Source organism: Podarcis liolepis (assembly GCF_965112155.1).
Source record: "Podarcis liolepis genome assembly, chromosome: 13".
Lineage (NCBI taxonomy): Eukaryota > Metazoa > Chordata > Lepidosauria > Squamata > Lacertidae > Podarcis > Podarcis liolepis.
In genome coordinates this window covers 32,350,931-32,378,829 of record NC_139573.1, presented here as the reverse complement: position 1 = coordinate 32,378,829, position 27,899 = coordinate 32,350,931, and the positions used below count along the sequence as shown (strand labels likewise).

Here is a 27,899-nt window from a genome sequence, read left to right as displayed (position 1 = left end):
TATGGTCTGATATTGCGATAAAGGAGTGAGAAACTTATCCCTGTCCACTTTCCCCAAACCATGCATACCGTAATTGTGTATGTCTCTCTTGTTACCACTTATTAGCCGCGTTTGCTCTCCCAAACTAAAAGGCCCCCAATGTTGTAACCTTTCCTCATAAGGGAGTTGTTGGAGCCCCAGGATTATTTTGGTTGCCTTTCCTCCCCCCACATTCTATATCCTTTGATGTGTATTACCCAAAGTACAGTATTCCAAACGAGGCCTCATGTTACATAATTTGCATAACTACAGCATATTGGCAGTTGTATTTTCAGACACTTTCCTAAAGATCCCTCATACGGAATTCAGGGTTTGTTTTTTTCCAACTGCTGCACAATAAGTCTATATGTTCATTCCACCACAACATTCTTTCCCGCTTGGTCACCAACAGTTCAGATTCTATAAGCTGTTTTGTGTGAACTTACCATGTTTTGCCTCATCTTACATCATTGCACACTTACACTGAATTGCATTTGCCATTTTAATGCGCACTCACCCAGTTTGGCAATGGGGTGCCACAATTTTTATTGGAGAAATGTTGGAGGGTATGTTGGCATGATATTTTTGGTGCTTCACACAATCCCTTTTTCTTCTTACTACCTTGAACAAGTTGCTTGTTCAGAAGACCTGCCCATCTCACCGCTCACTTACAATTCAGACTCATTTATGAACAACTCAAATAGGACAGGTCCTCCTAATACTGGCCCTGAAATGCTTGGTGTCCATATACTAATGGGAATGCTTCCAAACATACCATATGTAGAAAGTTTTATTCTCACCCCTGAGCATCCGTCCCTAATAATGCCCACCTATTCCCTCACTCTTTGGATCCAGATGTAAAGCATGTCAGCAGATTTAACCCTCTGCCCCCACTCTGCAACATTTGGGGGAAATAATTTCCTCTTTCTCCCAAAGAAAAAAGTGTGTTGATTGTGATGCCTGTGTTTGTCCTGTGGGGGCTCATTCACAAAATGCCAGAAAAATCAAACCCATATGATATGTGAAATAAAGAAAACATTACCTCTGAGACTAGATAGAATGCATTTTATAGCCACTATTAATGTGCAAACTACCACTGCATAACTTTTCACAAGGTATAGTTTCCAAACTTTCTTGAACCCAGCAAAACTACTTATGTGATCATACTGTGCCAGTCCCTCCCCTCAGGGGAAGGGCCATAGTTCAGTGGAACAGTATTGCATACGGAAGATTCCAGGTTCAATCCCCTGCCATGTCCTGGTAGGAGTGAGAATGTCCACTGTCTGAAATGATGGAGAGCCTTCTATAAGTCAGTGTTGAAAATACTGAGCTAGATGGATCAAACAAAGTGGGAAGGGCAAGCCCCTCTCAGCCAAAGGTACCTGGTGTTTAGTACTGGTGACAAAGAAGGCAGTTTGTTTAACATTTATATCTTGCCTTTCCTGCAAAAAGCTCAAGCATATGGTATTCCCACCTTGTCTCTTGTTTACTGGCACAGTAAACCTGTGAGATAGGTTAAGGCTACAAAGAAGAGTCATTGGCCCAAGGTCACCAAGTGAGCTTCATGGCTGAGCTTGAGCTGGAATTTGAACCTGTGTCTCTCCATTTTTAATGTGCCACTCTGATCACTACACCACACACCTTCAAATTTAGCGTAGGCAAAATCTACTGAGGATGTGCCAATACATATGAAGAAATTTATCTAACCATCAAAAAGCAATTCTCTGGCAAATGTAAGAAGAATGCAACATCAAAAGCAGCAAATCAGAGGTGTTCAGGGGATGACCAGCTGTTTAAAGACAGTATTTCACCTGAATGGATAAAAAGAAATGACAAAGTATTAGCATTTAATTAGAATTAAAATGTATAACTTACAGTTAGCAGAGAAGAGAAAGGATGGGAACCAGAATCATTTGTACTTGATTTTAGTGGGCTGCATTATTATAAGTACAGTGGTACCTCGGGTTAAGTACTTAATTCATTCTGGAGGTCTGTTCTTAACCTGAAACTGTTCTTAACCTGAAGCACCACGTTAGCTAATGGGGCCTCCTGCTGCCGCCGTGCCGCCGGAGCACGATTTCTGTTCTCATCCTGAAGCAAAGTTCTTAACCCGAGGTCCTATTTCTGGGTTAGCAGAGTCTGTAACCTGAAGCGTATGTAACCTGAAGCGTCTGTAACCCGAGGTACCACTGTAGTAGTAAATCTCTATACTGCCCTTCATCCGAGGATCACAGGATGGTCTACAATGAACTCCCAAACCTTTCTGCTTCGCCCACTTCAACCCTATGTTGCACACTAAGAACTGCTATTTTTTTGCCAGTTTTTAAAATTGGTTTTCCATAATTTTTAACAAATTATCACCAAATTAATACAAATTCAATACAAAATAAAAAGCTAACTTCCCACCCACCCCAGGTGCCCCCTCTATTTTCCTCCCTCCTTTGCTTCTCCCAATAAAATAACTCTTCCAACTATCATTTCAAAATATCTTCATCCCTTCTCCCTACACATCACCTGTTCAATTACCAATTTCTGCTAAGGCTTTTATAAATTGTTATAACCTGTCCTTGGAATAGCTGAGCAGAGTAAATCCTCTTTTATCTATCTGTAACAGTCATACATCAATTTTGAAACATTTCCTTCTGATTCCTCTTGAGTAACACTTTGCTTCCTCCCAGACAACATGCACACATTCCTCCCTACTGGTGCTGCGTTCAGAGGGTGAAAATGAAACCTCTAGGTTTTTTTTGTTTTTGTATAAATATATAATATACATCCCCCCATTTATCACTGCCAATTTCCCAGCATCACCCCCAAAAGGACGACTTTATGATATTTTAATGTATTAAATCTTACAACTCTAACCCAATTAAACAAATCTTAGTTGATTAATTGTATGGTTTTCAGATGATTCAGGAAGTGGTCTGGTGGATAAAAGAAGTGTTTGCAAGCTGGGCAGAATAGGTCTTTTTAAACAGACACCTAAAAGCAGGGCGTGCGGCGATCCCCAGTGGAGAGAATTCCAAAGGATTGACACCACCACTGAGAAGGCCCTGTCTGATCTCATGTAGCAACAGGCTGGAGAGCAAGGCCTCTAAAATTATTCTTAAAAGCTAAAGCAGGTCAATATGGATTGGATGAATTAACAGTCTTTTATACCATTGCCTCCAAAGTTAAGCAAATTTCTTAAAAAGCTAAAATGTTATGTGCTGTTGGATCTGCAAATTTGCATGTAACACTCAGGATCTGAATTTTGAATTTGTGCCATGCTTCAGCCAATAGACGGTGCACAGTGTTGAACTTAGCAAATGGTAAGACAGAAGTGCGGAAACGTTGCTAGCTATTAAAAACAGAAAGAGATGGGGGCAACCTGATTACTACCCTAGCAAGCCTGTGGGGCAACAGGACTGTTGGTTGTAGTTCTGTGTTGAGATGCTCACCTGCTGTTCATGCCTATTTATTCATCCACCCATCCACCTCGGGCTCCATGATCACCAGCTCTTGCCCTTCCAGCTCCCCATGTGTCCCAGCGTTGTGATCCTTTAAGAGAAGGACAAATGGCGGAGCAGTTCTCTCCACTTGGATACCCTTGGTGCTGAGGTACGACTGCAGGGCGCTGAGAAACTGTGGGGGGGAGGGGAACAATAACAGATGAATAATGTAAATTTATTGGTCACCCCTGACTGGAACCTAGATTTGTTCCCTTCACAATCTCGCTCCAGTTTGTATTTCCTCTTACAACTGTGGGAGTACCAGATGAATGATATGGGAATATAGCAAGCTGCCTTATATGAAGTCCATCCAGTCTAGTGTTGTCTACCCTGACTGGCAGCCACTCTCCAGGGTTTCAGGCGGGGGAGATTCCTAGCCCAGAACCCGTTGGTTCCTTCCAATGCTACTACAATTCTATTATTCCTGCCTGTCCTTGAACTAGATGTCATCGCTGGGGCATGTCACTTACTCCTCGCTTTGAAGAAACAAAGCCTTCTTGTTGGCTAGGCACTGTGTAGAGTCCTCAAAGTCAACCAGCAAGCATTAAGAAGGGCTCTGGGGAAGTGGAGTCTTGACAGACAGGATGCCAAGCTCAGAAAGCTCTTGACTTTTAACTTGAGTATCTCTTGAGAGATCAGAGGAAGGGCAAAAGGGAAAAACAGGATAGCGAAATTAGAGTGGCACTCTTATGTTTGAGAGTCAATTACCTAATGGAACTTTGTGGTAAAAATGGGCCCTGTGAGTGCACAAGCACCGCAAACCGCAAATCCTCCATCACTACAGATGCAGCAGCCAGCATTTCACTGCGGGTATGACCTGCTCACCCCCACCCTTCTGGGCACTATTTGGAGTAAGACGTGCAGATCTTAATCTAGGGCTGTTCAAACTGTGATGGAGACATTGATTGGTGGCTTGTACAGCAACCCAACAAGGAATGAACTAACCTGCTTTAGTCAAATCCGGTGGATTTTGTCAGCTTGTGACTCCTCAGTGAGCTGCATTTGGCAGAGAATCGGGCTGTCCTGCTTTAACCATTTTTGTTTTTTTAATGGTAGATTAATCAGTTGACATATTAAGGGACCATTTTTATTTTGCCATTTTTTAACTAATGGGGCTGTAAGTTAAGGGCGCCTGCCTTTATCCCTTGAGGCCAGGGGTTTTTTCCCCATCTGGAAGGTACTGGTGCGTTCCGGCACCTCTCCCCACACCATGCCTCTGGCTCACGAGAAGACTCTCCCTGGAGCACAAATAGGACACCCTCTATGGGCACTGGAGAGGGTCTTCTCATGAGCCAGAGGTGCAGCGGGGCTTTAATTAGGCTCTTCAGCCTCCCAGGCTAACAGTTGAGACATGGAAAGAAGTCTTCCCTTCCTCAGCTCTGCAAGGCGCCCTGTTTCTCCAGCTTTTGCAAGCAAGCAGAAGTGACAGGGCAGCTTGCAGAGCTGGCAGGCAGGGAATAAGCTTCTCTGCGCTTCAGCTCTGCCCGTCCACAGAGCTGCCCTGCACTTCCTGCTTGTGCGCAGAAGCAGGAGGGACAGGGCAGTGTTCTTGCACCTTTCTCTCCTAGAAAGAAAAGGACTGCTTGAGACTGTGTTTCCAGAAGGACAGCCACGTGAATCTTTTGCAGCAAAGTGAATGAGAAGTATTGTGGCGCCTTAAAACAGGGGTGGCAAATCTGTGGCCTGGCCCACAAAACCACATGCAGTGGCTCACCACCTCTCTGCTTAAAGGCTACTGATTGTATATTGGTTGGACTCAGAGCAGACCCACTGAAATTAATTGGGCATGACTGATTTAGGTCCATTGATTTCAATGGGGGAGGAGGGTGGCGCTGTGGGTTAAACCACAGAACCTAGGACTTGCCGATCAGAAGGTCGGTGGTTTGAATCCCCGTGATGGGGTGAGCTCCCGTTGCTTGGTCCCTGCTCCTGCCAACCTAGCAATTCGAAAGCACGTCAAAGTGCAAGTAGATAAATAGGTACCGCTCTGGCGGGAAGGTGAACGGCATTTCCGTGTGTTGCTCTGGTTCGTCAGAAGCAGCTTAGTCATGCTGGCCACATGACCCAGAAGCTGTACGCTGGCTTCCTCAGCCAATAAAGCGAGATGAGTGCCGGAACCCCAGAGTCGGCCATGACTGGACCTAATGGTCAGGGGTCCCTTTACCTTTACCTTTAATTTCAATGGGTTAACTCTGAGGAAAACTCAGTTGGGTCACGTAATCCTATCAAATTTAAGCTTTTGTGGACCTCAGGCCACTTTTTGTCAAGTGGTGCATCACCACATATTGGGTTTGGTTTGTTGCTTCAACAGGGAATGTTGAAGAAAATACAAACGTTGGCCTTTCTGCTTACAAGTGGTAGCTTTTGGTGTTTTCTTCTTCTTATTTATTAAATTTGTTAAGCACTTTCATCATATCCAAGGCAACCCTCAGCAACTTACAAGCTTTTTATGCATTAAATGTATTAAATTGTCTCCCAAGACAGACAGATGCCAACAATGTATTAAATTGTAAATAATTAGAGGATTTTGGGGGAAAAAGCTTGTTTTCCGGAGTGGGCTGGGGTTATGTTGTGCTCTGCCCATTTTTTTCAAAGGCAATCTTTTTTGTTAACACTCCGGGTGTTGCAGAGCGAATTCTAAATAAAACCTTGCTTCCCATTCCCCACCAAGAGCCCTCTTACCAGCTCTCTGTTCTGCAAACGGTCCAGCATCTTCCACTGCTCATTCTGGGTGGGTTTCTTAAGGACCCAGCCCTGCACCGGCAGACACAAGAGACTAAGGAAGGTGAATAGCAGAAGCAAGGGCATCCCTCTTCTCGCAACAGCTGCCTTTGGGAAGGAGTAGCTGGGAAAGAAAAGATGGCAAGTCACAGCCAGAGAGGCAGGAGGAGTAGAAGATGCCACATCACAAGTTTGAACTGGCAACAGGAAGGTCCCTGGACCAGCTCACAGTTGGGTTTGTGGCAAAGGTGAAGAGGCAGCCAAGCTTTTAAATCTGAGCTGGAGCTGACCCGCAGAACGCATTCAGTCATTTAAAAGTGCCAAGTAAATCTTAATGTCTCTGAGCATGTGCAGTGTACCTCCCCCACTCTAACACACAAATACTGAGAACAGCACTAGACTATGGCATAATTTCCAGGCAAGATTGTTAGTCCAATATCTATTCTTTTACATTTCTTAATGCCAAGTCTTGCACTTGAAGCATGTGCGGTCTTAATAATTAGTTAATCTGCATGTGAAGAGTGCATTTCTTTCTCTCCCCCATTTGATAACAACAGCCTCAGCGCAGGTCTTGTTAAATAAGAATCAGCCTGCAGTCCCAGGTTCTAAACTAAGAACAAATATGGGGGAAGGGGCAATCCTCAATCAACTCTAATTAAGTCTAAATACGTCCAAGCTTAAACAACCAATCATTGCCTCCCTGCTTACTCCTGCCTCCATCTCTGCCCCTTTCCTTGGTCTCCCTTGTGTTGAATTTTAGATTTTAAGCAATTTTGACCTAGCCTCTAGTACACAGTAAAGTATTGTGTACACTGATGGCAGCATCGTAATCTAATCAGGAGTTTTAGCAATTTAAATGAAATCACAACGATCATTTCCATAGATGGAAGTTGTTGCTTGCTTTTAAAAATAAATAAATTTGGAGCCTTGCTGGTAACATTTTAGGGCAACTTTTAGAGAGAAGCACGCATTTAGCAAAGCAATAGTTCATCCTCCCTATTTTCCTTAAATGTTTCAGTAGCTTCCAACACCCCCTCCCAATGCATTAAGTATGAATTTGAATTTATTGCAAACAAAATCAATTGGAGGTGACCTTGCTTGAGGACCCCCCCCCCCAAAAAAAATCATTTCTGCTCTGCTCTGCTTTGCCATTAGGATTCCTGTTGTGCTAACTGACAACTCTCAGTGATGGGATCCTTGCAAAAAGAAAAAAAGGAGACAGGGAATCCGTACCTCTTTCTCCTGTTTTGTGTTTCAGGATGCAAAGTCTGCGAAGTATGGAGCAAACACCTTTCCCCCCACTCTTTTTATGTAGTTCTGCAGCTAGAGAGGGAGGGGAGCGAAAGAGCAAAGTAATCGCTGCCTGTTACCGCTGGCATTCCCTGCGTTTGCAAGTACGTGCTGTACCACTGCTGCCCCCCATCGCCGGTGATTCTGTAGCCCCCTCAATACTTCTTAAAAGCTTCCCTTCGTTTCTAAGGCCTTCGATGGCACTTCACATCTAATCTCAGAGCAATGCTAATGCATTTTTATTTTATTTTTACTTTTTAAAGACACAGCCCTTGAAGGGCTCTTGCCAAGCCGCTTTGCGTAGGCTGGCGTCACAGCCACGACCCTCCCCATCACAGACCACCCCACCTGCTGCCCTGTAAACAAAGGGCGCATATTCTCTATATATGCTACAAAACGGCAGCAAGAATATTAATAGCTAGAAATTGGAAAAGTGAAAAAAGGAATGGCAGGATAAATTATTTGAATACAGTGGTACCTCGGGTTACATATGCTTCAGGTTACAGACGCTTCAGGTTACAGACTCCGCTAACCCAGAAATAGTACCTCGGGTTAAGAACTTTGCTTCAGGATGAGAACAGAAATCGTGCTCCGGCAGCGCAGCGGCAGCAGGAGACCCCATTAGCTGAAGTGGTGCTTCAGGTTAAGAACAGTTTCAGGTGAAGAACAGACCTACGGAACGAATTAAGTACATAACCCGAGGTACCACTGTATCTCGAACTGGCAAAAATGACGGATGCGATTAGGAGACAGTCTAACCAAAAATTCCAAAAGGAATGGGAAATTTACAGAGATTATTTTAAAAAACAGTGTCCCCAAGTCAAAACCTGCCTGGATTTGGTTTGATTCATTTTTGGCAAAACGCAACATGGATTACAAGTATCGTATGCGGGAAAACAGTAGAAATGAAGAAAGGATAAAAGGAGCAGTTTAAGTCACTGCCTCTCTGACTGTGGGTGGGAGAGTTTCCTTTCAAGACCGCCCCCCCCCCCCGCAATGGCTGATGCTTTAGCTCTTGATTGTGAGGTTTATATTTATTTATTATACCAAAATTCCCAGAGATGTCTGCAAACTAAGAGATTATGGTGCAATGCAGCTCTTTGAACTTAAGCAATGCCAAGTTGTCCATAGGGTGATTGTACTGGGTGCAATTCCACATCGCTCAACAGGGGTGGGCGATACCAGCTTTTCAACATCGCAAGAAGCAGCATTCAATTAAGCCGGCCCATCAGAGCAAGGATTATTGCTAGCACTACAGGATTTCCCCTGTCTCCGCCCTGTGCTCCTGAAATCTGCTCCAGAGGATCGTGGGAACCCCTAGATTTAGGGGGGCACATGGGGGGGGAAAAGATCTGTGGTACAAGCAACGATCTTTGCATCAGTGCAACTACTCAGTTAAATACACCCCAGTTGCAATTAAGTGGTTGATGGGGTGGAACAGTGCCAGTGAAGGGTGTAACTTGGGTGGAATCTAGACACATATAAAAAAAGTCATGAAGATGCTTTAAAAAAACTGATTTGAAAAATATATATACTGAATTTGCCATAGCTCACCATCGCCATCTAGTGTCACATTTGTATAATGCACTTTGCAACACACTTAAAACGTTTTATTTGCAAAGCCCCAAACCCCGAAACAGCTAATCAGCACGATTTATCCGGAACTCAGGTTGTCTTTTTAATAAAGCGTAATAAAATACACCGATCCCTCATGATGACCTCTCTTTTGGCAAAAGAGGGCACGTTTTTATACAGGTATTAAACCAGAAATAATTATTCGGAGATCAGACATCTTTGTGAACAAAATATATATACACATACGCATGTAAACTTACCCCTGAGTCACTCAGGGACAGTAAAGGCACTGAGCAAAGTTAAGACAGGCGGAGGAAGGGAACTCTCCTGAGGGAAAAGGCAATGGTCTGAAGCAAGGCTTTTTTCAGGCAGAACTCAGGTGGCACCTCTCAGGTGGGTCCCATTGCCATTCTAAGAGAACAAGGGAGGTGTTCAGGGTGAGTTCCGGCACCTCTTTTTCTAGAAAAGTAGCACTGGTCTTAAGGCACGTGAGGCTACTGCCTTGCTGAAGCTAAGCAGGTCTGGGTCTGGTTGGTGCCTGGAAGGGAGACCATGTGGGAGCCACATATATGGCCGCCTCAGCTTCCATGCTGGGGTATTAATGTAATGCAGGAAAATATGTGTTTGTTGTTGGCCCTACATTTTCACTGCGTTAGTACAGGAGGCAAAGAACCCCGAAGGGGTGAACACTCCTTAGAAAATATGCCCTGGCTGGCTTGGCCTTCTTCCTACATAGCTTACCAGAAGGAGCTCACCTTCCCTCTTTCATTGCCACCTGGGCTTTCTAACCCTACAACCCGTAAGTTTGCGAGGAAGAAGCAAGGCAACCCTTTGATGCTATTCCTCAAACCTCACTTCATGCTCACCATATCCCCATGATTCCAAAATGACAATGTTACTGATGAGGCCTGTTCCCTTTTCCCAAGGATAAATCAATCTTTTCTCTCCCTACCCAAGTGTTTCTGGCAGAAGGAGCCTAATCACCTCGTTTCAGCTGTTAAATTAACCCCAATGAGCAATGGATTTGTTGCCAAAGATGCCTTGTGTCTTTTTTATATGTAGAAAAAGGCACCTAATAAATTCAAAAGGCTAAACCAAACTGCAATCAGTGTAGCGCCTTCACGTTTCAGTAGTTATCCCTATGGGGAGGGTGAGAAACTATGGCTGCACTTTGAGGCGGGGTTTATTGCATTGATTTTACTAGGGCATCTGTTTACTAGGGATTTCTAATGTTCCTTTTATACACCAATACCAGCTGCTGCAGCTCTTTGATCGATAGATAATGCTGCCATGCCAACCTAAATTTCAAACAACAGGAAAGACCTGTATACTAAGGATGCCGTCCCAAATTCCTTCACCTGAAATTGCAACACAACACACTCCCACAAGTTTCCTGGTTAATGGGGCTGCAAGCCAGAATTTTCCTGGAAACAATTAACATGGAAATGAGCACTAAACTGTTACTAGGCCACAACATATTTCCACAAGTGTCTTTTGCCTCTTATGAGATTATCCTTTGGAAACGCGGAAATTACCCAGTAAATGGGAAAATGGACTAAAGGTGCTCTCTGAATGCAGCCAACGCCTAGCTTTTTTGGTGGGAAGATCCCTAACGATCCACTAGTCCAATTGCGAGGAACCTGTGGCTCTTCAGGAATAGTCAGGGGTGCTGGGAGTTGGGAGTCCCAACAATGTCTGGAGGGCTACAGGTTCCCTGTCACTTCATCTGGTCTCTTCAATGCTTCAAATGCTTGCTTGCGGAAGGCAGCTGGAGCAATCTCTTCTGTAGGTGGTGTAGTGGTTAAGAACAGTGGACTCGTAATCTGGTGAACTGGGTTCGATTCCCCGCTCCTCCACATGCAGCTGCTGGGTGACCTTGGGCCAGTCATACTTCTCTGAAGTCTCTCAGCCTCAGTCACCTCACAGAGTGTTTGTTGTGGGGGAGGAAGGGAAAGGAGATGGTTAGCTTTGAGACTCCTTAGGGTAGTGATAAAGCAGGATATCAAATCCAAACTCTTCTTCCAGCGCTTCTGCTTGGGGTGAGCAGGAGAAAACACGGACCACAGCTGAATACAATCCAGCAGGGGTGGCTAACCACTTCAGGGGCCTCATGTCAAGGTGGGTGCGACCAGTTTTTTATATTTGATTATTATTTTTAATGGACCCATTGGGAAGTCTTAATGGGACCACCAAGCCCTTTTTGGCACCACAGAGTCACAGCAGCAGGGGACCCATATGAGTGATCAGTATATATATTAAAATAAAGTACTCATTATCATTTTTGGGGGGGAATAATAAGAAAAATTGGGGCAGGGGACCTCGGAGGGGCCTTGAAACATTTTGTCATCAGACTATCACTTTGGAATACCTATGAGAGCAGTTAGTAAAAAAGAATATAATAATTATTTTAAAGGTTATTTGTTTCATTTTTAAATGGGGAGCTTTGGAAAGCCCCCCCCATTCTTATGGCATCTCAGATTTTTAAATGAAATTATTATTTTTAAAATGATAAATGTTGGAGTTGCAGAGGCTACACAAAAAAACCCTGAGGGGCCTACAAGCCACAGGTTAGCCACCCCTTGCCTGTGTGGAGGGAAGAGGGCTGCGATGTGGGTGGTCTTTTGGCAGGGAGCTGCGTTGCAAAGCCTTCCGTCTCCGTATTAAGGCAGCAGAGTCCATCTCCACCACACCGCTAACCTTTTTAGAGCTCAATTTGAGCCAGCTCTGGAACACGTGAAAAACAAGGAGAAGTGCCCCTGAGAACCATGTGCTGAGTCCCTGACAATGATCCCTCAACCACAACTAGCCTCTGCACCCATCTGGAGACAGGGTTAAAGGCTTCCAGACAGGCTTTATAACTCTGTCACCTTTCTTTCTGACCAGAAGTCATTCCCATTCCCACCACCATCAGCTCCTGTGCCACTCGAACACTGGGAAAATGTGCATTTAAGAAGAAGCTGTTCAGTAGTCAGATCTGGCTCAGAACACCCAACACGGGACGAGTGCAGTGGTTGGGACTGACGGCAAGCAGAGACGGGGGCCTGCCAATAGCGAGTCTCTTCTCACACAGCCCTCAAGCAGTTGTGCTGCACTGCGGAAGGGTAATACTTGAGAAATATCTTCCTGGCTATGTCCAGCGTGTTGCCCATGGCCTTGGCCGGGTACCGCTTCCCGTTGTAGATAAAGCCCCTCTCCACTTGGAAGACGGCTTGGTTGAAGTGGCTCTGGTGGAAAGGGGTCCCGGTGTTGAGGCACTCCACCAGGGTGGACACAAAGAGGCTCCAGCGCACCCCGTAATAGTCCAGCACCAGCCCGCCGAACTGCTTGTTGGCGTAGTCCAAGATGTTGCCGTTGGGCCCCCAGAGCGTCAGCTGGTTGCGTGCGTTCAGGTCGTAGAGGACTCCCTCCTGGTCACTGGTGGCCGACAAGCGGGCGGCTTCCAGCCACCGCCCGAGCAGAAACCGCCTGTCGCTCGACAGGAGGCTGTCCAGCTCTGGGAGGAGGTCATAGACCAGAATGCCGCCCGCCGTCAGCAGGCGGGAGAGCATGCGGCTCTGGAAAGCCTGCTTGATTTCCAAGTAATACCGGCTCACCAGCTGCTGCATGGCCTGGCGGGTCACGTCAACCAGGTCGTAGCAGAAGGTGCTGCTGGTGCCGAGCACGTCGACGGAGCTTTGCAGCAGCCGCCAGGCCTCGTAGACGTCGCTCTCGTTGTACCAGAGCTCCGTGGTCATGCGGAAGGAAGGGCGGTGCACCAGTGGGCTGCGGTTGTGGTTGGTGTACGGCCCAGAGCAATTGTAGGCGCTCTGGAGAAGCAGCTGCCAAGCTGCAGCCGCCTGGGCGTTGCTGGCTCCGTAGCGCTGCGTGGCGTAATCAGACACCCACTGCCGGAGGTCATGGGGCTCCTTGCGCCAGCCCAGGTCGGTCATGAGCTCGTACATCACGTCGTTCTGCTCGATGCCTTCGGGGGCCAAGCCGATGCCCACCATGGTGGAGTTGGGGAAGCCCCGGGCGGCAAAGGGGCCCTGGTTGATGCTCTCCGCCGTGCCAAAAAGGCCATGGTTGCCGCCGAAGTTGTGCAGCATGCACCAGATAAATGGCTGCCCATAGAAGGACTCAGTCCAGGGGTAGACGGGCTTGGATTCGGCAAAGAGGTCCAGCACCACCATCCTGCCAAGGGGCACGCCCTGGAGTAGGGCACGGACTTGGGCCGGCTGCCAGAAGTCGGGCTGGTGTTGGAAAAGCCAGCCTTGCATCAGCCATATGGCACGGGGGTCAGCTGTGGAGAAAGACATTGCCAATTAGCGCACAACAGAGGTGCTGACAGTTGCTTCTGCTTGTGGAACCTCTAATGTACAGTGGTACCTCAGGTTACATACACTTCAGGTTACAGACTGCGCTAACCCAGAAATAGTGCTTCAGGTTAAGAACTTTGGTTCAGGATGAGAACAGAAATTGCGCCGCAGCAGCAGCGGGAGGCCCCATTGGCTAAAGTGGTGCTTCAGGTTAAGAACAGTTTCAGGTTAAGTACGGACCTCCGGAACGAATTAAGTACTTAACCCGAGGTACCACTGTAATTCCACCCTGGACTCCTTTCATTCATTCATTGAGGACATCGACTTCAATTAAAATTATATAGGTCACCATCCTGGCTTCCTGCAGCAAAATGCCTGCAAAATATGGCTAGCTCTTTGGTGCCAAATTCTCTGCAGGAGATCAAATACTCGCAGAACAACAATGTCTAGGAGACAGTAATCCTGCAGTGGAAAGCTATGCCTTATCTAACACATCCCATAAACATAATCTGGGAGGCTACAGTGCTGCCGTAGAAGGGCTTGGCTGAGAAGACCAGGGCTCAAGCCATAAAATTTGGTGGCCAATGGTAAGTCACCTTCTTTCAGCCTAGTCTACCTCAGAGGGTTGTTAGAAGGATATACAGCACAGTAACAGGAAAATGCTAGGCATGCCGCTCCAAGCAACTTGAAAGAAGGATGATATACGAATGTGGGTATAAAGAAAACAAATAAATTCAGTCAACATCTTGTTCCTAAGCATAAAAAATGGGAGATAAGCTAGCAATGGTATGATCAGGATGGTATCAACATTGGATGGCACAAACATGGAGTTTGGAACAATGCAGTTCCCAAGTTTTTAAAAATAATAACAGATTTTTGAATTTGAAGCCATAGACTTGAGGCTTAGAAAATGTGTAGCGAGTGCATAGCAAAGTCTCAAAAGGGGGGGAGGCTTAGCCATAATGTGAAATTCTATGCAAGAGAGAAGGGCTCCTTCAACCTACGATGCCCCCTCCGAGTTATGCAGCTACCCAGATGTGGGCTAAAGTGAATCACAGTTAGAGCGTTGGACATGGGAGACCAGGGTTCAAATCTCCACTCAGCCATGAAGCTCTCTGGGGGACTTTAGGCAAGTCACCTTTAGCCTGACCTTCCTCACAGGGTTGGCGTGAGGATGAAAAGGGGAGGAGGAGAACCCCATACACCACCCACCCCGAGTTCCGTGAAGGATAAGCATAGTATATAAATGTCATAAAAGATGAGGTGACTGGAAGAGAAACTTGTGCATGTACGGAGGGGAACCAAGAGACCCCGTCACATCCTACCTCCCGTCATGGAGCGGAAGACAGCTGCGCTGACCTGGGACAGGTAGGCGGGATCCGATGAGAGCGGGCGCATCTCGTTGAAGGTGTCGGCGCTGTACACGTGATCCGTACCAAACTGCCTGGTCAGTTCTTTCAGGAAGAGGGTCCCGATGACCTGGAACATGGGGTCTTCGGGCGACAGGAGGTAGGAGCAGGAGTAGGTGCAGTCAAAGTGACTCCAGCTCCCCATTCGTGTGGCGTTGGCCCGGGGGAAAACCCTGAAAGCACGGGAAAGAAATCCAGGAAGGAATTGTGGCACCAACGACCTGAATCTGTGTAAAGCAGCTTCCTGTGTCCCAACCTTCTGCCCTATACCCCGCTCCCCACAACTGCAAACCCTCCTCCATCTCTTTCGTAATGATTTTGCAAATCAGCCATACCCTCCATGTGTTCTGATCACGGATGAACTGGCTGCAGAAGCGAGGAGCAATACAGTGATACCTCAGGTTCAGGTTACAGACTCCGCTAACCCAGAAATAGTACCTCAGGTTAAGAACTTTACCTCAGGATGAGAACAGAAATCGCGCAGCGGCAGTGGGAGGCCCCATTAGCTAAAGTGGTACCTCAGGTTAAGAACAGTTTCAGGTTAAGAACGGACCTCCAGAACGAATTAAGTTCTTAACCCAAGGTACCACTGTACACACTTGCACAGGCTCAGAGGCCTCTGAAATGTCTCTGGGCCACAGCCTCTTCCACTTCCCATGTAAGAGGCAGTGGCGGTGCAAGCCGATTGGGCGCCTGGGGTGGCACGCATGCCCTGTGCCCAGGGGCGTGGCCAGCCACCCGTGGGGCGTGGCCAGCCAGGGCAGGACACTCCGCGGGGCCTCTGAGGAGTCTGCCTGCCTCCTTCCACTCAGCCGCCCTACAGCTAGGGGGGAGGCAGTGGGCGGACCATTTGAGGTAGCATGGAGCCTGTGGGCGCCCGAGTCACTGCGTCACTCCCAGGTGTGGCTCAGGTGTGCTGTAGGCCCCCGGTGAGTGCCGCCTGGCATTCTGTCACCCCCCTCAGTGGTAGCACCCGGGCTGGACCGCCCCCACCACACACACCCTTCCCCCACCACTGGAGAGAGGCCACGCTTTGGATTCTGAGTGTCAGATGGGCAAGGCCCAGGAGAAACATCCTGGTGGGTCAAACTAGGACGGCTGGAGGCCTGTGTGTCCCTGCAGCTAGATGATGGTTTGATTTGGTATACTGTGGTACCTCAGGTTACAGACGCTTCAGGTTACAGACTCCACTAACCCAGAAATAGTACCTTGGGTTAAGAACTTTGCTTCAGGATGAGAACAGAAATCGCATGGCGGCGAGGTGCAGTGGTACCTCGGGTTAAGAACTTAATTCATTCTGGAGATTTTTCTTAACCTGAAACTGTTCTTAACCTGAGGTACCACTTTAGCTACTGGGGCCTCCCGCTGCTGCCACGTGATTTCTGTTCTTATCCTGAAGCAAAGTTCTTAACCCGAGGTACTACTTCTGGGTTAGCGGAGTCTGTAACCTGAAGCGTCTGTAACCTGAAGCGTCTGTAACCCGAGGTACCACTGTAATGTGGTTTCCTATGTCCCTTTGCTGCCTGCATTCTATTTCTGCTTTTGAAGCATGACCGATGACCTTTACCTTAAGATGCCGCGAGGAACGTATCCTGAGAAGGCAGGCAGCACTGTCAACATCCCCAGGCTCCGCATTCTCTCCAGGATCCTGTACTGGGAAAGCAAAGAGGGCAGGATGGAGCAGTGTAACAAGGCCTGGGGAAGGATCCATACTGTGCCCTGATATTCCCACCCATTAGCCCCAGAAGAATGCCCACATTTTAGGTAGGTCTCTGTCGATTCTGTTGGCTCAGGTGGTGCCAAAGATTGAATATTTTTGCTGGTTTTTTCATTTCTTTCCCTTCTCTCTCGCTTTCTCTTTCTTTAGGTCTCTCCTTTTCTCGTCTTATCTTCTTTCGGACATTGGTCTTTTCTAGGTAGCTGTTTCATCTTAGTATATTATAAAAAGATACTTTGCAATGGGTATGAATTTTGTATATCTATGAACAAGTATCAACAAATAAGGGGTGTTTTTTTTTAAAAAAAATCAGGTATTTCAAAATTCAAAAATATTGGAATTGTATTAATGAAAAGGCAACTGGCCTTTGGGCTAAAAGGTGTTATACAAATATACAATAATGACAACGGCTTTAAAAATAAAATAAAAAATTGATGATTTGGTTACCTGAGCTTTCTTTTTACCCAAGTGAAGCTATGGGTGCCACAAACTAGCTCGGGCACTAGAGAAGGGGGTGTGTGTGTGTTGTTGTTTTTTAAACCAGGAATTGGGAACCTGTGGCCCTCCAAATGCTATTGGACTACAATTCCCATCATCTTTGACCAACTGCCATGTTAGCTGGGGCTGATGGGATTACAGTCCAACAACATATGGAGGGCCATAGTCCTTCATTCCTGGTTTAAACCTTTCCCCTTGTAGTTTTCTGAAACTCAGACTCGACCACCACCCCGACCCCAATTCCTCTTCTGAAACGGTTGATAGCCCCACAGGCAAAATAATATATAGATGTTAGACCCCACATACCCTGTTTTATAAGTGAATGGGGCAGATAGGTGATTAAACAAACATGGCTGCCCTTGGGTCAAGTTTGGCTCTTTATTAGCACATTACATCATACTTATGCCACCTTGGACTGAGACAGCAGTGGATCTTTCTACAAATACTGATGGAAGAACACTGAAGGGAAAAAAACAAGCTCCAAAGGTAAGAACTAGAAAAGGAAATGGAATGTAAGGATGTAAGAAAAACCCTACTGGAAAAGAAGAAAAGGTCCATAGAGTCATAAAATCATAGAATTGTTATAATAATTTTAAGGTCTAAAATATAGAATAAAAATTCATAAATGCATACATATCTAAATATATGAACCATGTGTCTGAAATAGTATGGGAGAGCAATCCTGAAGCCATTTTGACTCTCCCATTGACCTCAAATATTCCTCTGCAGTAAGGGAGGCAAATGGGGAAAGCCTTCCCATTGTCTTTTTGTTTGCAAATCCTATCTTAAGGGCGTATTTGTATATGGATAGGGTGAGCCTGTGACCTGGATTCAGAAACTAAAGTATTACCATCACAAAAGAATGGCCAGACAGCCCAGGTAATACAATCAGTGACCGTTATCAGATATCCTTCTGTGATGTATGTATGATTTTTTTTTGGGGGGGGTGGTGGTCTTAGGCTACAGGATGGGCAATTTCAAAAGTCTATATAAGGGCTTGCACACCATTGTTCAGGGTTCTCTTCCCTCCTGCATGTGGTGGGTGGGGACCCTGTTGCAACAGTTCCTTTAATAAAGATCCAGCTTACTAGCCGCTTTGCTTCTCAATATACTCTGGTTGGCCTCTGTTATTTTCTCCTACCAGTAGGGAATCCATTTAAGGACTCTATACAGCAGGCTTACTCAAACACGGCTCTCCAGATGTTTCTGGCCTACAACTCCCATGATCCCTAGCTAGCAGGACTAGTGGTCAGGGATGATGGGAATTGTAGTCTCAAAACATCTGGAGGGCTGAGGTTGAGGAAACCTGTTATAGTGGCTCTGAAATACCCCATAAGGGAAAAGGAGCAGTTTTTTCTTCTTATAACAGAATCATAAAGCTGGAAGGGACCCTGAGGATCATGTAGACCAGGGGTCAGCAACCTTTTTCAGCCGTGGGCTGGTCCACTGTCCCTCAGACCCTGGGGGGGGGGATTATATTTTTTGGGGGGAAATGAACGAATTCCTATGCCCCACAAATAACCCAGAGATGCATTTTAAATTAAAGGACACATTCTACTCATGTAAAAACACCAGGCAGGCCCCACAAATTACCCAGAGATGCATTTTAAATTAAAGGACACATTCTACTCATGTAAAAACACCAGGCAGGCCCCACAAATACCCCAGAGATGCATTTCAATTAAAAGACCTGAGAGATCTTCATTGGCTCCCAGTACGTTTCCAAGCACAATTCAAAGTGTTGGTGCTCATCTTTAAAGCCATAAACGGCCTCGGTCCTGTGTACCTGAAGGAGCGTCTCCACCCCTATCGTTCAGCCTGGACACTGAAATCCAGCGCTGAGGGTCTTCTGGCGGTTCCCTCATTGCAAGAAGTGAGATTACAGGGAATCAGACAAAGGGCCTTCTCGGTAGTGGCGCCCACCCTGTGGAACGCCCACCTTTCAGATGTGAAGGAAATAAGCAGCTATCTTCTATTTAAAAGACATCTGAAGGCAGCCCTGTTGAGGGAAGTTTTTAATATTTAACGCTGTATTGTTTTTAACACTCGATTGGGAGCTGCCCAGAGTGGCTGGGGAAACTCAGCCAGATGGGCGGGGTATAAATAATAAATTATTGTTATTATTAAAGGGACACATTCTCCTCATGTAAAAACACGCTGATTCCCGGACCGTCCATAGGCCGGATTGAGAAGGCGATTGGGCCGCATCCGGGCCATGGGCCTTAGGTTGCCTACCCCTGATGTAGTCCAACTCCCTGGTAGTCCAGCAACCTGTTTTCACAGTGGCCAACCCGATGCCTACAGGAAGCCTGAAAGAGCAGGAGCTATGTGCCATAGTACTCTCCCCACCTGAGATTCTCACAAATGGTGGAGGTAGCACTCAGCCCACCATGGCTAGTAGCCTTAACCTCCACGATAAGCATAAGCCTAGCGCCGCCGCCACCACAACAATCAGGCCCAGGTACCTGCAAGTAGAGCTGCTTCAGTTGCCACGAGAGGGGCAGTGGCCCCGCCCAGGTGTGCACGTTCCCCATCCGGTTCCAAGCCAGAAATGCTGGTCCAGTGAAATACTCATCAATTTCTGACTGGTTCAGGCCCAGGGACAAATATACCTGGAAACAAGAGAAGGGGGATGTTGAACTTCAGTTGCCATCAGCTGCTTTGGCAGGCATTCTTCCGGTCTGAAAAGTGCTTCTAAAATATTATCACGGTTCAATCGTTTTTCTGTTTAAACGAGATACTCCACCCGCTGCCAGACAGCCTCCTGCCCGGTGAATGCCAGCGCCATGTTGATGCCGTGGAGCGCCATCCAGTCGATCTCCTGTTCCCAGCGGTCCCAGTTCCACCACACGTAGGAGTAGCTCTGGGTGCAGACATTTTGGTAGAAGCGGAATCTGGGAAGAAAGAACAACGGTACTCTTAAGCACCTGCAAGCTGTTTATTATCTATCCATTCGTTCATCTTTCTTGTCTTGGGCTTGTCTGAGATCAGGGACTCCTTAGAAGTCATTTTTCTACAAGTAAGCCTCTTTATGTTTAATGGGGCTTACCCCCAGGTAAGTAGGTGCAGCAACGCATCCCAGGCTTTGGTTTAGGGGGAAAGCACACTTATTTTGCCTTTAACAGCTGTGCAGCAGGCAGAACTGAATAGGTTCAGTATTTTCTAGTATGGAACTACAATTATGGGGAGAGCATTGGCACTTTGCATTCTGTCAAACATTTTATTACACATGTGGCCACCTATTTACTTTTTGGGCCGTCCACCCTGCCTTCAAACAATGACACATATTTGCATATAATACAACGCAGATAGGTTTATATCCTCTTTTATGTCCTCTTTTATGAGTCAGAGGGCCATATAATATACTGGGGCCAGAAAATCCTGTTCTGGGGTGAGGGAGAAGGCAGGAGAATAACAAGATGCGCACAAGTAGGTCCACAAAGGAGGGATCAAGAAAGGAAGCGGTACCATGGACTCAAAGTCAAGGCACGTCTCACTGGGCATCACTTGCTAAAATAAATATCAGAAACTGGGAGGAGTATCTTAAGGCAGATTGCCAGTAGTCAGGGAAAGCAAATTGGCAGAAGCTGAATAGTGCTACTAATAAATATTATTTTAAAAAATCTAGGAAAATAAATAAATAAACAGCAAAGTTGCATAATTTATACAGGTTGCAGAATGCTTTTTTATACACCTCCCCCACCTTTTAGCAGCTTTTGTTTGTGCTTTGGTTAGTCTACAGTCACTTTTGTAGTTTTGTCTCCCAAATGGCCATGGTTGGCAACTGCAATAGTACCAGGCCAGTGAGGAGGAGTTGTAGGTAAGGTTGCGCTTCGTGTTATGGTACTCCCTCTTTTACCCACACCTGACAGGGGAGGGAAATAAATTTGCCCAGTTTGCATTTTAATGCTGACGTTCCTAATTATCACTTCCCGAGAACCAGCATTCCTTTGAAACCTGCACTTCCCCACATTTTGTGTTTTCCAACCAAAAAGAGTGTCCCCCTCAATAAAGTAATATATTATTGAAAAATGCATATAGAACTGCATTACAACAGGGGAAAGTGCTTGCAAAAATGTGCACATGGCACACAAATATGCAAACAAGTTAGAAGAAAGGTACCTCAGAAATGTGTAAGGAATTTCCAGGCAGAGATTTAAAAGGGAAAAAAATTGCACACTGATCCAGAAATGGGGGTGAGCTGCCCGGGCTCAAGTTTGGGGAAAGAAAAGAAAAAGTAAGCAAGCTGAAATGGACACATTTATCTACCCTTAGTGGCCCAAGGCCTTGCACAGGTCAGTTGCACTTGCAAGCACGCCGCTGCAGCAACACACAAAGGGTACCACTGCACAAGGACTCTGTTTTGAATTTACTTTCGTCCGGCGCAGGCTGAGAAACTGGGTGGCAGGAGTGTTAGAGTGATGCTAACTACGCAGTTGTAGTCCACAGTGCGGTGTGTGTTATGTAAACAACGCAGCTATGATCGGTCCCCAAGTGCTTGAGATTAGCTGCCTTGGCTCAGGGGCCAAGTCCCAGGTTGAAGCTATTCTAGAGTCGTCATCCCCCCCACCAACTGGGTTTCCCTAGGTCCCGGGGGGGGGGGGGTTCTTCCTTTTCAAGCGGCACAAACAATCCAGTCACGCAAAGACTCTCCTCACCCTGCCAACCTCTCTCTGTCCTCGCCAGGACCTTTGTCCGCCTACAAGCCAAGGGACAGCTCCTCTAACGAGGCCCTGGGTCATGCCTCCCCCTTCCGCCCACAAAAGAGTGTCAAGTTTAATTGAGCTGATCTTTAAAAGAGCGGGACCGACGGACCCCGACTGACGTGACATCCAACACGCAAAGGAGCACAACTGCACAGATGGAACTGCTGGACCCAGTCGAGCGGTGTAGAAAGGGAAGGGCAAAAGCAGCCCCCTCCCTAAATCCGCTTGGCAGCCCTCCGTGGCCTACTCAATACTATTTCCTTCAATGGTCGTCTGAATTTGCTTACCACTGCTATTCAAAGCAGGCAAGGTAATGGACACAGGATGCCCTACAAATGGGGGGGGGGTTTCCTCCCCTCTCTAATTTTAGATTTGCTGATTTAGAAACATCCACAGCTAAGACTAAGCTAACACGCTACAAACACAACTGATGCTGGTTCCTTCTTTACAAAACATGTCTCAGACTTAGGGTGCACGTACCCCAAGGTTGTCTCTGTATTAGGTATGATCAAGGCCAGAGATAGGCAAAGTCAGCCCTCCAGCTGTTTTTGAGACTACAATTCCCATCATCCCTGACCAATGGTCCTGTTAGCTAGGGATGATGGGAGTTGTAGTTCCAAAACATCTGGAGGGCTGACTTTGCTTATGCCTGTTCAAGGCATTGAAAAATTTCTGAGCAGCTTATGAGAATGTAGAAGAGCTGTAGCTGCTCTGCATGTAGAATGTCCCCAGGCTCAACCCCCAGCATCTTCAAAGAGGGCTGAGAATGTTCCTTGTCTGAAACTCTGCCAGCCAGGGCAGACAACACTGACCTACATGGACCAATGGTCTGACTCAGTAAAGGGCAGTTTTCCATGTTCCCTGTAGTTATGTTTTAATAGCCACTCCATTAGAAACCAGAAAGATGATCGTTATCTTCTCTTTGGAAACTCATGGCTTGAGCGTGACTTATGACTGTTCTTTCCTCGCTAATGTTTAGAGACATCAGTGTGCATTGCACTGGAGACAGCAACATTAAGCAAGAGAGCAAGAGAGAGAGAGAGAGAGGGGGGGGGGAGATATCCCGGTGAATTTACAACCTAATAAATCCAGATGTTGCACACCCAACTCCCAACAGCCTCAGCCAGCATGGTCATTGGTCAGGGATGATGGGATCTGTAGTCTAGTAACACGCAGAGAACTGCAGATTTTAAGGACATGATACTGAAAGGACACACAAGGGGTCCATGCAGTTGTGATGGCTACCCACCCCCCAAACACAACAAATGCCCCCAAACACAACCCCTTCACACAGTTAACCAGTGTGTACATCAGTCGGATGGAACCAGATGGTACCATGCTATGACTCCCTGACATGTGCTTTCAACACGTGAGGGGTGTCGTGTGAACTCTTCTATCAAGACCTAGCGTAGGGTGGTGGCTGAGAAAAGTGAACAGAAAGTCATCAGGTTGTTTTTTTATTAAAAAACTCACTTCCTCCAGAAACCCAATAAGAAGCTTAGTCAAGCCACTCTTTCATAGCTCCAGCATTTTTCTAGAAGGTAGGTGTGGCCTTCCAGATGAACTACAGCAGCCCTTAGCAAGCATGGCCAAAGGATAATGAGAGTCATAGTTCAACGACATTTGAGAGACCAGAGCTCTCCATACCTGCTCTCAGGGGATGCTAATCCCGACCTACCTTACTGGTTTGTCGTAATTACTAAGATCATGTCTGTGAAGCACTTTTGTCATTAGTGCTTTATACCGTAATTGCTAAGTATTATTAAAATTTAGGCGAGTGCATGCAATGGGAAGACAAGACAGGAAGGAAAACGAGAGAACAAAGAAGAACAAGCAAACATAAGTACTGTGTACACATATTTAGGATTTCTTCCTGCCCCCCCGCCCCGTTGTGGATGGAGACTAAGGAGGAAAATTATGGAAATTGAGCTAGGATAAGAAGGAAGAGAGCACTTTCCTGGGGAAGGACTTCTTTTCTTTCTTATGTCAGAGCAAAACAATTCAAACACACACAGCCTGGGCATGGCCCCAAGGAGAATTGGGCCACTTGCTTTTCTTTCTAAAATGTTTAATCGGCACCTCCCAAGTATTTTCTGCAAGTGGCAAGCAAGGTTCTCTTTCATAATGGGAACAGCTGGGAATATAAAAAAGGGGTGTGTGTTCCTCCCCCCTTTAAAAAATGTAGGTTCTCTAACATATTGATTTTATATCTACGTGGCAGTATTTGCCATCTGTAAACACTGCCTTGAAAAAGAGGTTTCGCAGATGGGGCAAGGTGTATAAAATGAAGTTGCAGCTCAGTGGTAGCTTAGAAGAGCATTCTGCTTTGGACGTAAATGCTCCCAGGTACCAACCTCTCTGCATCCCCAGGTAGGCCTGGGAATGTCTCATCTGAAAGCCTGGAAAGCTGCAGCCAATCTATGTAGACAATGCTGAGTTAGAAGGACCGATGGTCTGGTGAAGTACAAGGCAGCTATGCCATATTTCTATTTCTTTAAAGAAAATCCCCCTAGCACATGCAGTTTGTTTGAAAAAGCAGAACCTGAAACTCCAATGCCCCTGTGAAGCAGACCTTGAAAAGCAATGACAAACCTAGACAGCATCTTAAAAAGTAGAGACACCACCTTGCCAACAAAGGTCCGTATAGTAAAAGCTATGGTGTTCCCAGTAGTGATGTATGGAAGTGAAAGCTGGACCATAAAGAAGACTGATCACCGAAGAATTGATGCTTTTGAATTATGGTGCTGGAGGAGACTCTTGAGAGTCCCATGGACTGCAAGAAGATCAAACCTATCTATTTTTAAGGAAATCAGCCCTGAGTGCTCACTGGAAGGACAGATCCTGAAGCTGAGGCTCCAATACTTTGGCCACCTCATGAGAAGAGAAGACTCCCTGGAAAAGACCCTGATGTTGGGAAAGATGGAGGGCACAAGGAGAAGGCGATCACAGAGGACGAGATGGTTGGACAGTGTTCTCGAAGTTACCAGCATGAGTTTGACCAAACTGCGGGAGGCAGTGGAAGACAGGAGTCCCTGGCATGCTCTGGTCCATGGGGTCACGAAGAGTCGGACATGACTAAACGACTAAACAACAACAACAACAAATTTATGTAGCAAAGATATACAAGCGGAGGTAGAAGTCACTCTCTGCATGCTCAGAGGTACTTCTTTCCCCTCCCTCATTTCAATCAAAGCTGGAACTAGGATTGCCATGTTGTGGATGACAAGACACTCTGTGCCTTAAACAACTACTTAACAGTCAGAAATTCAACAAGTACATCTTTCCCGGTCACTGCATCAAGGAAAGCTGCACCTGTTGGATTTCATTTTTACCTGAAGCTGTTCAAAGGCTCAAAGTTTCAAGTCCAATAAGACCAGAGGCAAATTTAATTGGAACAGAGCTCTGTTTTTTGGACATGCTCAGAGCCTTTTTTTAAAAAAAAAAAAAAACTTCCCACGTGCAAACAGGGAACACAAAATCCTTTGCTCTCCTCCTTCGCCATCGAATCACCTGTTGGGGCTGGTGACGATGATCTCAGTGGGTACTGGCGGAAGGCTATCCGGCAGTCGGAGCTGCTTCCCAGACCAGGAGACATGGCAACCGCAGTATTCCTTTAGGTACTGGTAGATTCCCGAGGCGGCGGCCACGCCGCTGGATCCAGCTACGTTTACAACGCCCGGAGCCCTCGAGCTCAGCCGGTAGGTGTCAAGCCCGCCGGGCCCGGCCAAAGACCGGTTGACCGACACCGAGAAGGCGGAGGCAGCCCTCGGGCCCAGCAGCCGCTCCAGCAGCTCCCGCACCGCCACCGCCTGCCGTGCATCGTCCGTCCCCGGCTGCAAACGGGCAATCGAGTCCCACGGGGGCCGGGATGCAGCAGCAACTGCCGCCACCGTCGCCCAAAGAAACAACAACCGGGGTAGCGCCATCGCAAGGCCCCCGCTGGGAAGCGAAAACGGAGCCAACGTTCCAAAGAACCGTCCTCTCCCGCGCGCTTTAGCCAATCGCCGGCCGAGCAGCTGCTGGGCGTCCTTCTTGTGAGCCAATCGGGAGCCACGCCACGCCCCCAGACATCAAGCCGTAGGCAGACCTGTGTAACCGAAAGTGCCGACGTTCGAATTACACAGAGTTCTTCAGCTCTCTGTGGAAGGGGCAGCTCGGGCTCCTTTTATGTGAGAGGGCAGGACGTGAGCTCCAGTTCTGAACGCGAGGGATAAAGGAGGAGGTGCCTCTGAACATTTGCAGACTAAGTTTCTCTCACCACTAGAGCAATTGCTATCTCACACACATACAGTTCCAGGGTTAGAAAAAATGACTAGCAACTTTAGTAAAAACTGATATTGGGCCTGTGGTATAGCTGAGTCAGTAGAGCATGAGACTCTTAATCTCAAGGCTGTGTGTTTAAGCCCCACGTTGGGCAAAAGATTCCTACATTGCAGCGGGTTGGACTAGATGATGACCCTTGTGGTTCCTTCCAGCTGTACAATTCTGTGATTATTGACTAGAGATTTAGATAGCAAATGTACTTTGCAACTGGTCAGAGTTGCTCCCCCCCTTTTATTACTGCTCCCCACATTGTGTTCTTCATTTTGGGCTTCCCCAATATTTGCTCCTGGCAATTTTCCATCAGAAAACATATGAGTAAATGCTCTTGGAATGCAGTCACTGGATGTTGATCACAGAGGAAGTGGAAAGAACAAGAGAGAAGTTCCCCATCCCTCTGAAAAACGGAATCAGCATGAACAGTGTGGAATTCTGCAGCACAACTCTCCCCACACTCTCTGTATAGGGATGTGGGCGTGAACTCAGACTTTGCACCAGTCAGATCTGGTATGGCTTTTTGATTTCCCTTCCTTCATGCCTACCCTATTGTAGAAATTTAGATTTCAGGATGTTTAGGGGAAGGGACCTATCTTAGGAAGATGGGAAACTGCCCAATACTGAATCAGACTATTGATCTATCTAGCTCAATATTGCCTATGCCAGCTTCCACCAACTGGGTGCCCGACAGGTACTGTTGGAGCAGCAGTCTTAACATCTGCACAGCACCCGATTGGTGAAGCCTTCAAGGATTGCTGGCAGGAGTCTCTCTCTGCCAGGGATTGAACCAGGGTCTGTCTGCATGCAAAGCATGCCACTGAGGTACAGACCTTCCCCATCTGCCTAATGATAGGGCTGGCCAAGATACTGGATTTGAAAAGGAATTTAGGCCTGGGAACTTGCTAACATCACTGTATGCAAAATGCTGTGATCACAAAGAGGAAACAGAAATCAGGGAGGCACCCCAAGAAGTGTTGAAGTGTTGTAGTAATAAGTGTTTTCAGTCACCATCACATATAGACTATTCAAATGCATGTTCAGGTCACAGCAAAGGTCAAATTTCTATATATTCTAAGTGACAGAACAATACAAAATAAGCAAATGTGTGCTATCTACACAGGTGTCAGAATCAAGCTTTACTTTGGATATAATAAATACTTTCTGTTTTCACTTATGCGATGTAAGTATGTATGCATAGATAGTTTTAAAGCTCCCCCCCCCCCCCAGATACTATATACTGCTAGACTTGGCTTTACTTGAAGTCTAGTACTGTCCTCTGCATGTTTACTGCCATTTAATCCAAGTTCTGTGACACTGGCTATTTCAGGATATGAACCAATCCCAAATGCATGGTGTGGAAGATGGATTTATTTGCCCTAAATGCTCACAAGCCATGTCCTCTGTAGGTTTCCTCATCTTGAGTAGCTGTGTGAAAACACTAACATTATTGTATTAAGTATAGAATAGAGAACGTGTGCCCACCCCCAGCATTATGTAAATATGAAACATATCAGTGCCAGAATAGTTTGTTTCTTTGAGCAATATTTTTAAAAGCTATCTGTTCTCCTTTAGCAAACTACATGTGCAAATTGCCCTTAGCTATGACAGTCAAGTTTCCATAAGCTATTTTATAGTCAGCACCAGGCAGACTCTTTTTAGCACTGTAATTTATGTTGTGAACCTCCCTGAGATCTAGGGATACAAATTATGAACAGATGACCTAGAAAAGAAAGAACAAACCCTGGCTTATTAAATAATGTGGGTATTTAGCAAAGCCTGCTGTACAAAAAGCCAGAGCTACTGAAACATATGCAATCACTTCGCTATTAAGTGTAAAGTTCCCAACAAAACCTACAATAGTT

General features: G+C 46.5%; 1 protein-coding gene and 1 long non-coding RNA gene across 2 annotated transcripts; both read right to left on the bottom strand.

The window, feature by feature from the left end:
• Window positions 1–1,068: 1,068 nt before the first annotated feature.
• Window positions 1,069–7,320, bottom strand: LOC310690861. Its single transcript, XR_014518225.1, has 3 exons — window positions 6,192–7,320; window positions 3,459–3,642; window positions 1,069–1,829 (listed from the first exon to the last, which is right to left on the bottom strand). It is a non-coding gene; the product is annotated as an uncharacterized lncRNA (long non-coding RNA).
• A 1,853-nt stretch (window positions 7,321–9,173) lies between these two features.
• NAGLU (N-acetyl-alpha-glucosaminidase) lies at window positions 9,174–27,151 on the bottom strand. The gene is made up of 6 exons (XM_083469731.1): window positions 25,231–27,151; window positions 19,761–19,908; window positions 19,480–19,626; window positions 16,367–16,452; window positions 14,716–14,972; window positions 9,174–13,374 (listed from the first exon to the last, which is right to left on the bottom strand). Exons 1-6 carry the CDS (start codon window positions 25,644–25,646, stop codon window positions 12,158–12,160), a joined length of 2,271 nt encoding a protein of 756 aa, XP_083325857.1. The 5' UTR covers window positions 25,647–27,151; the 3' UTR covers window positions 9,174–12,157.
• Between the last annotated feature and the right edge of the window lie 748 nt (window positions 27,152–27,899).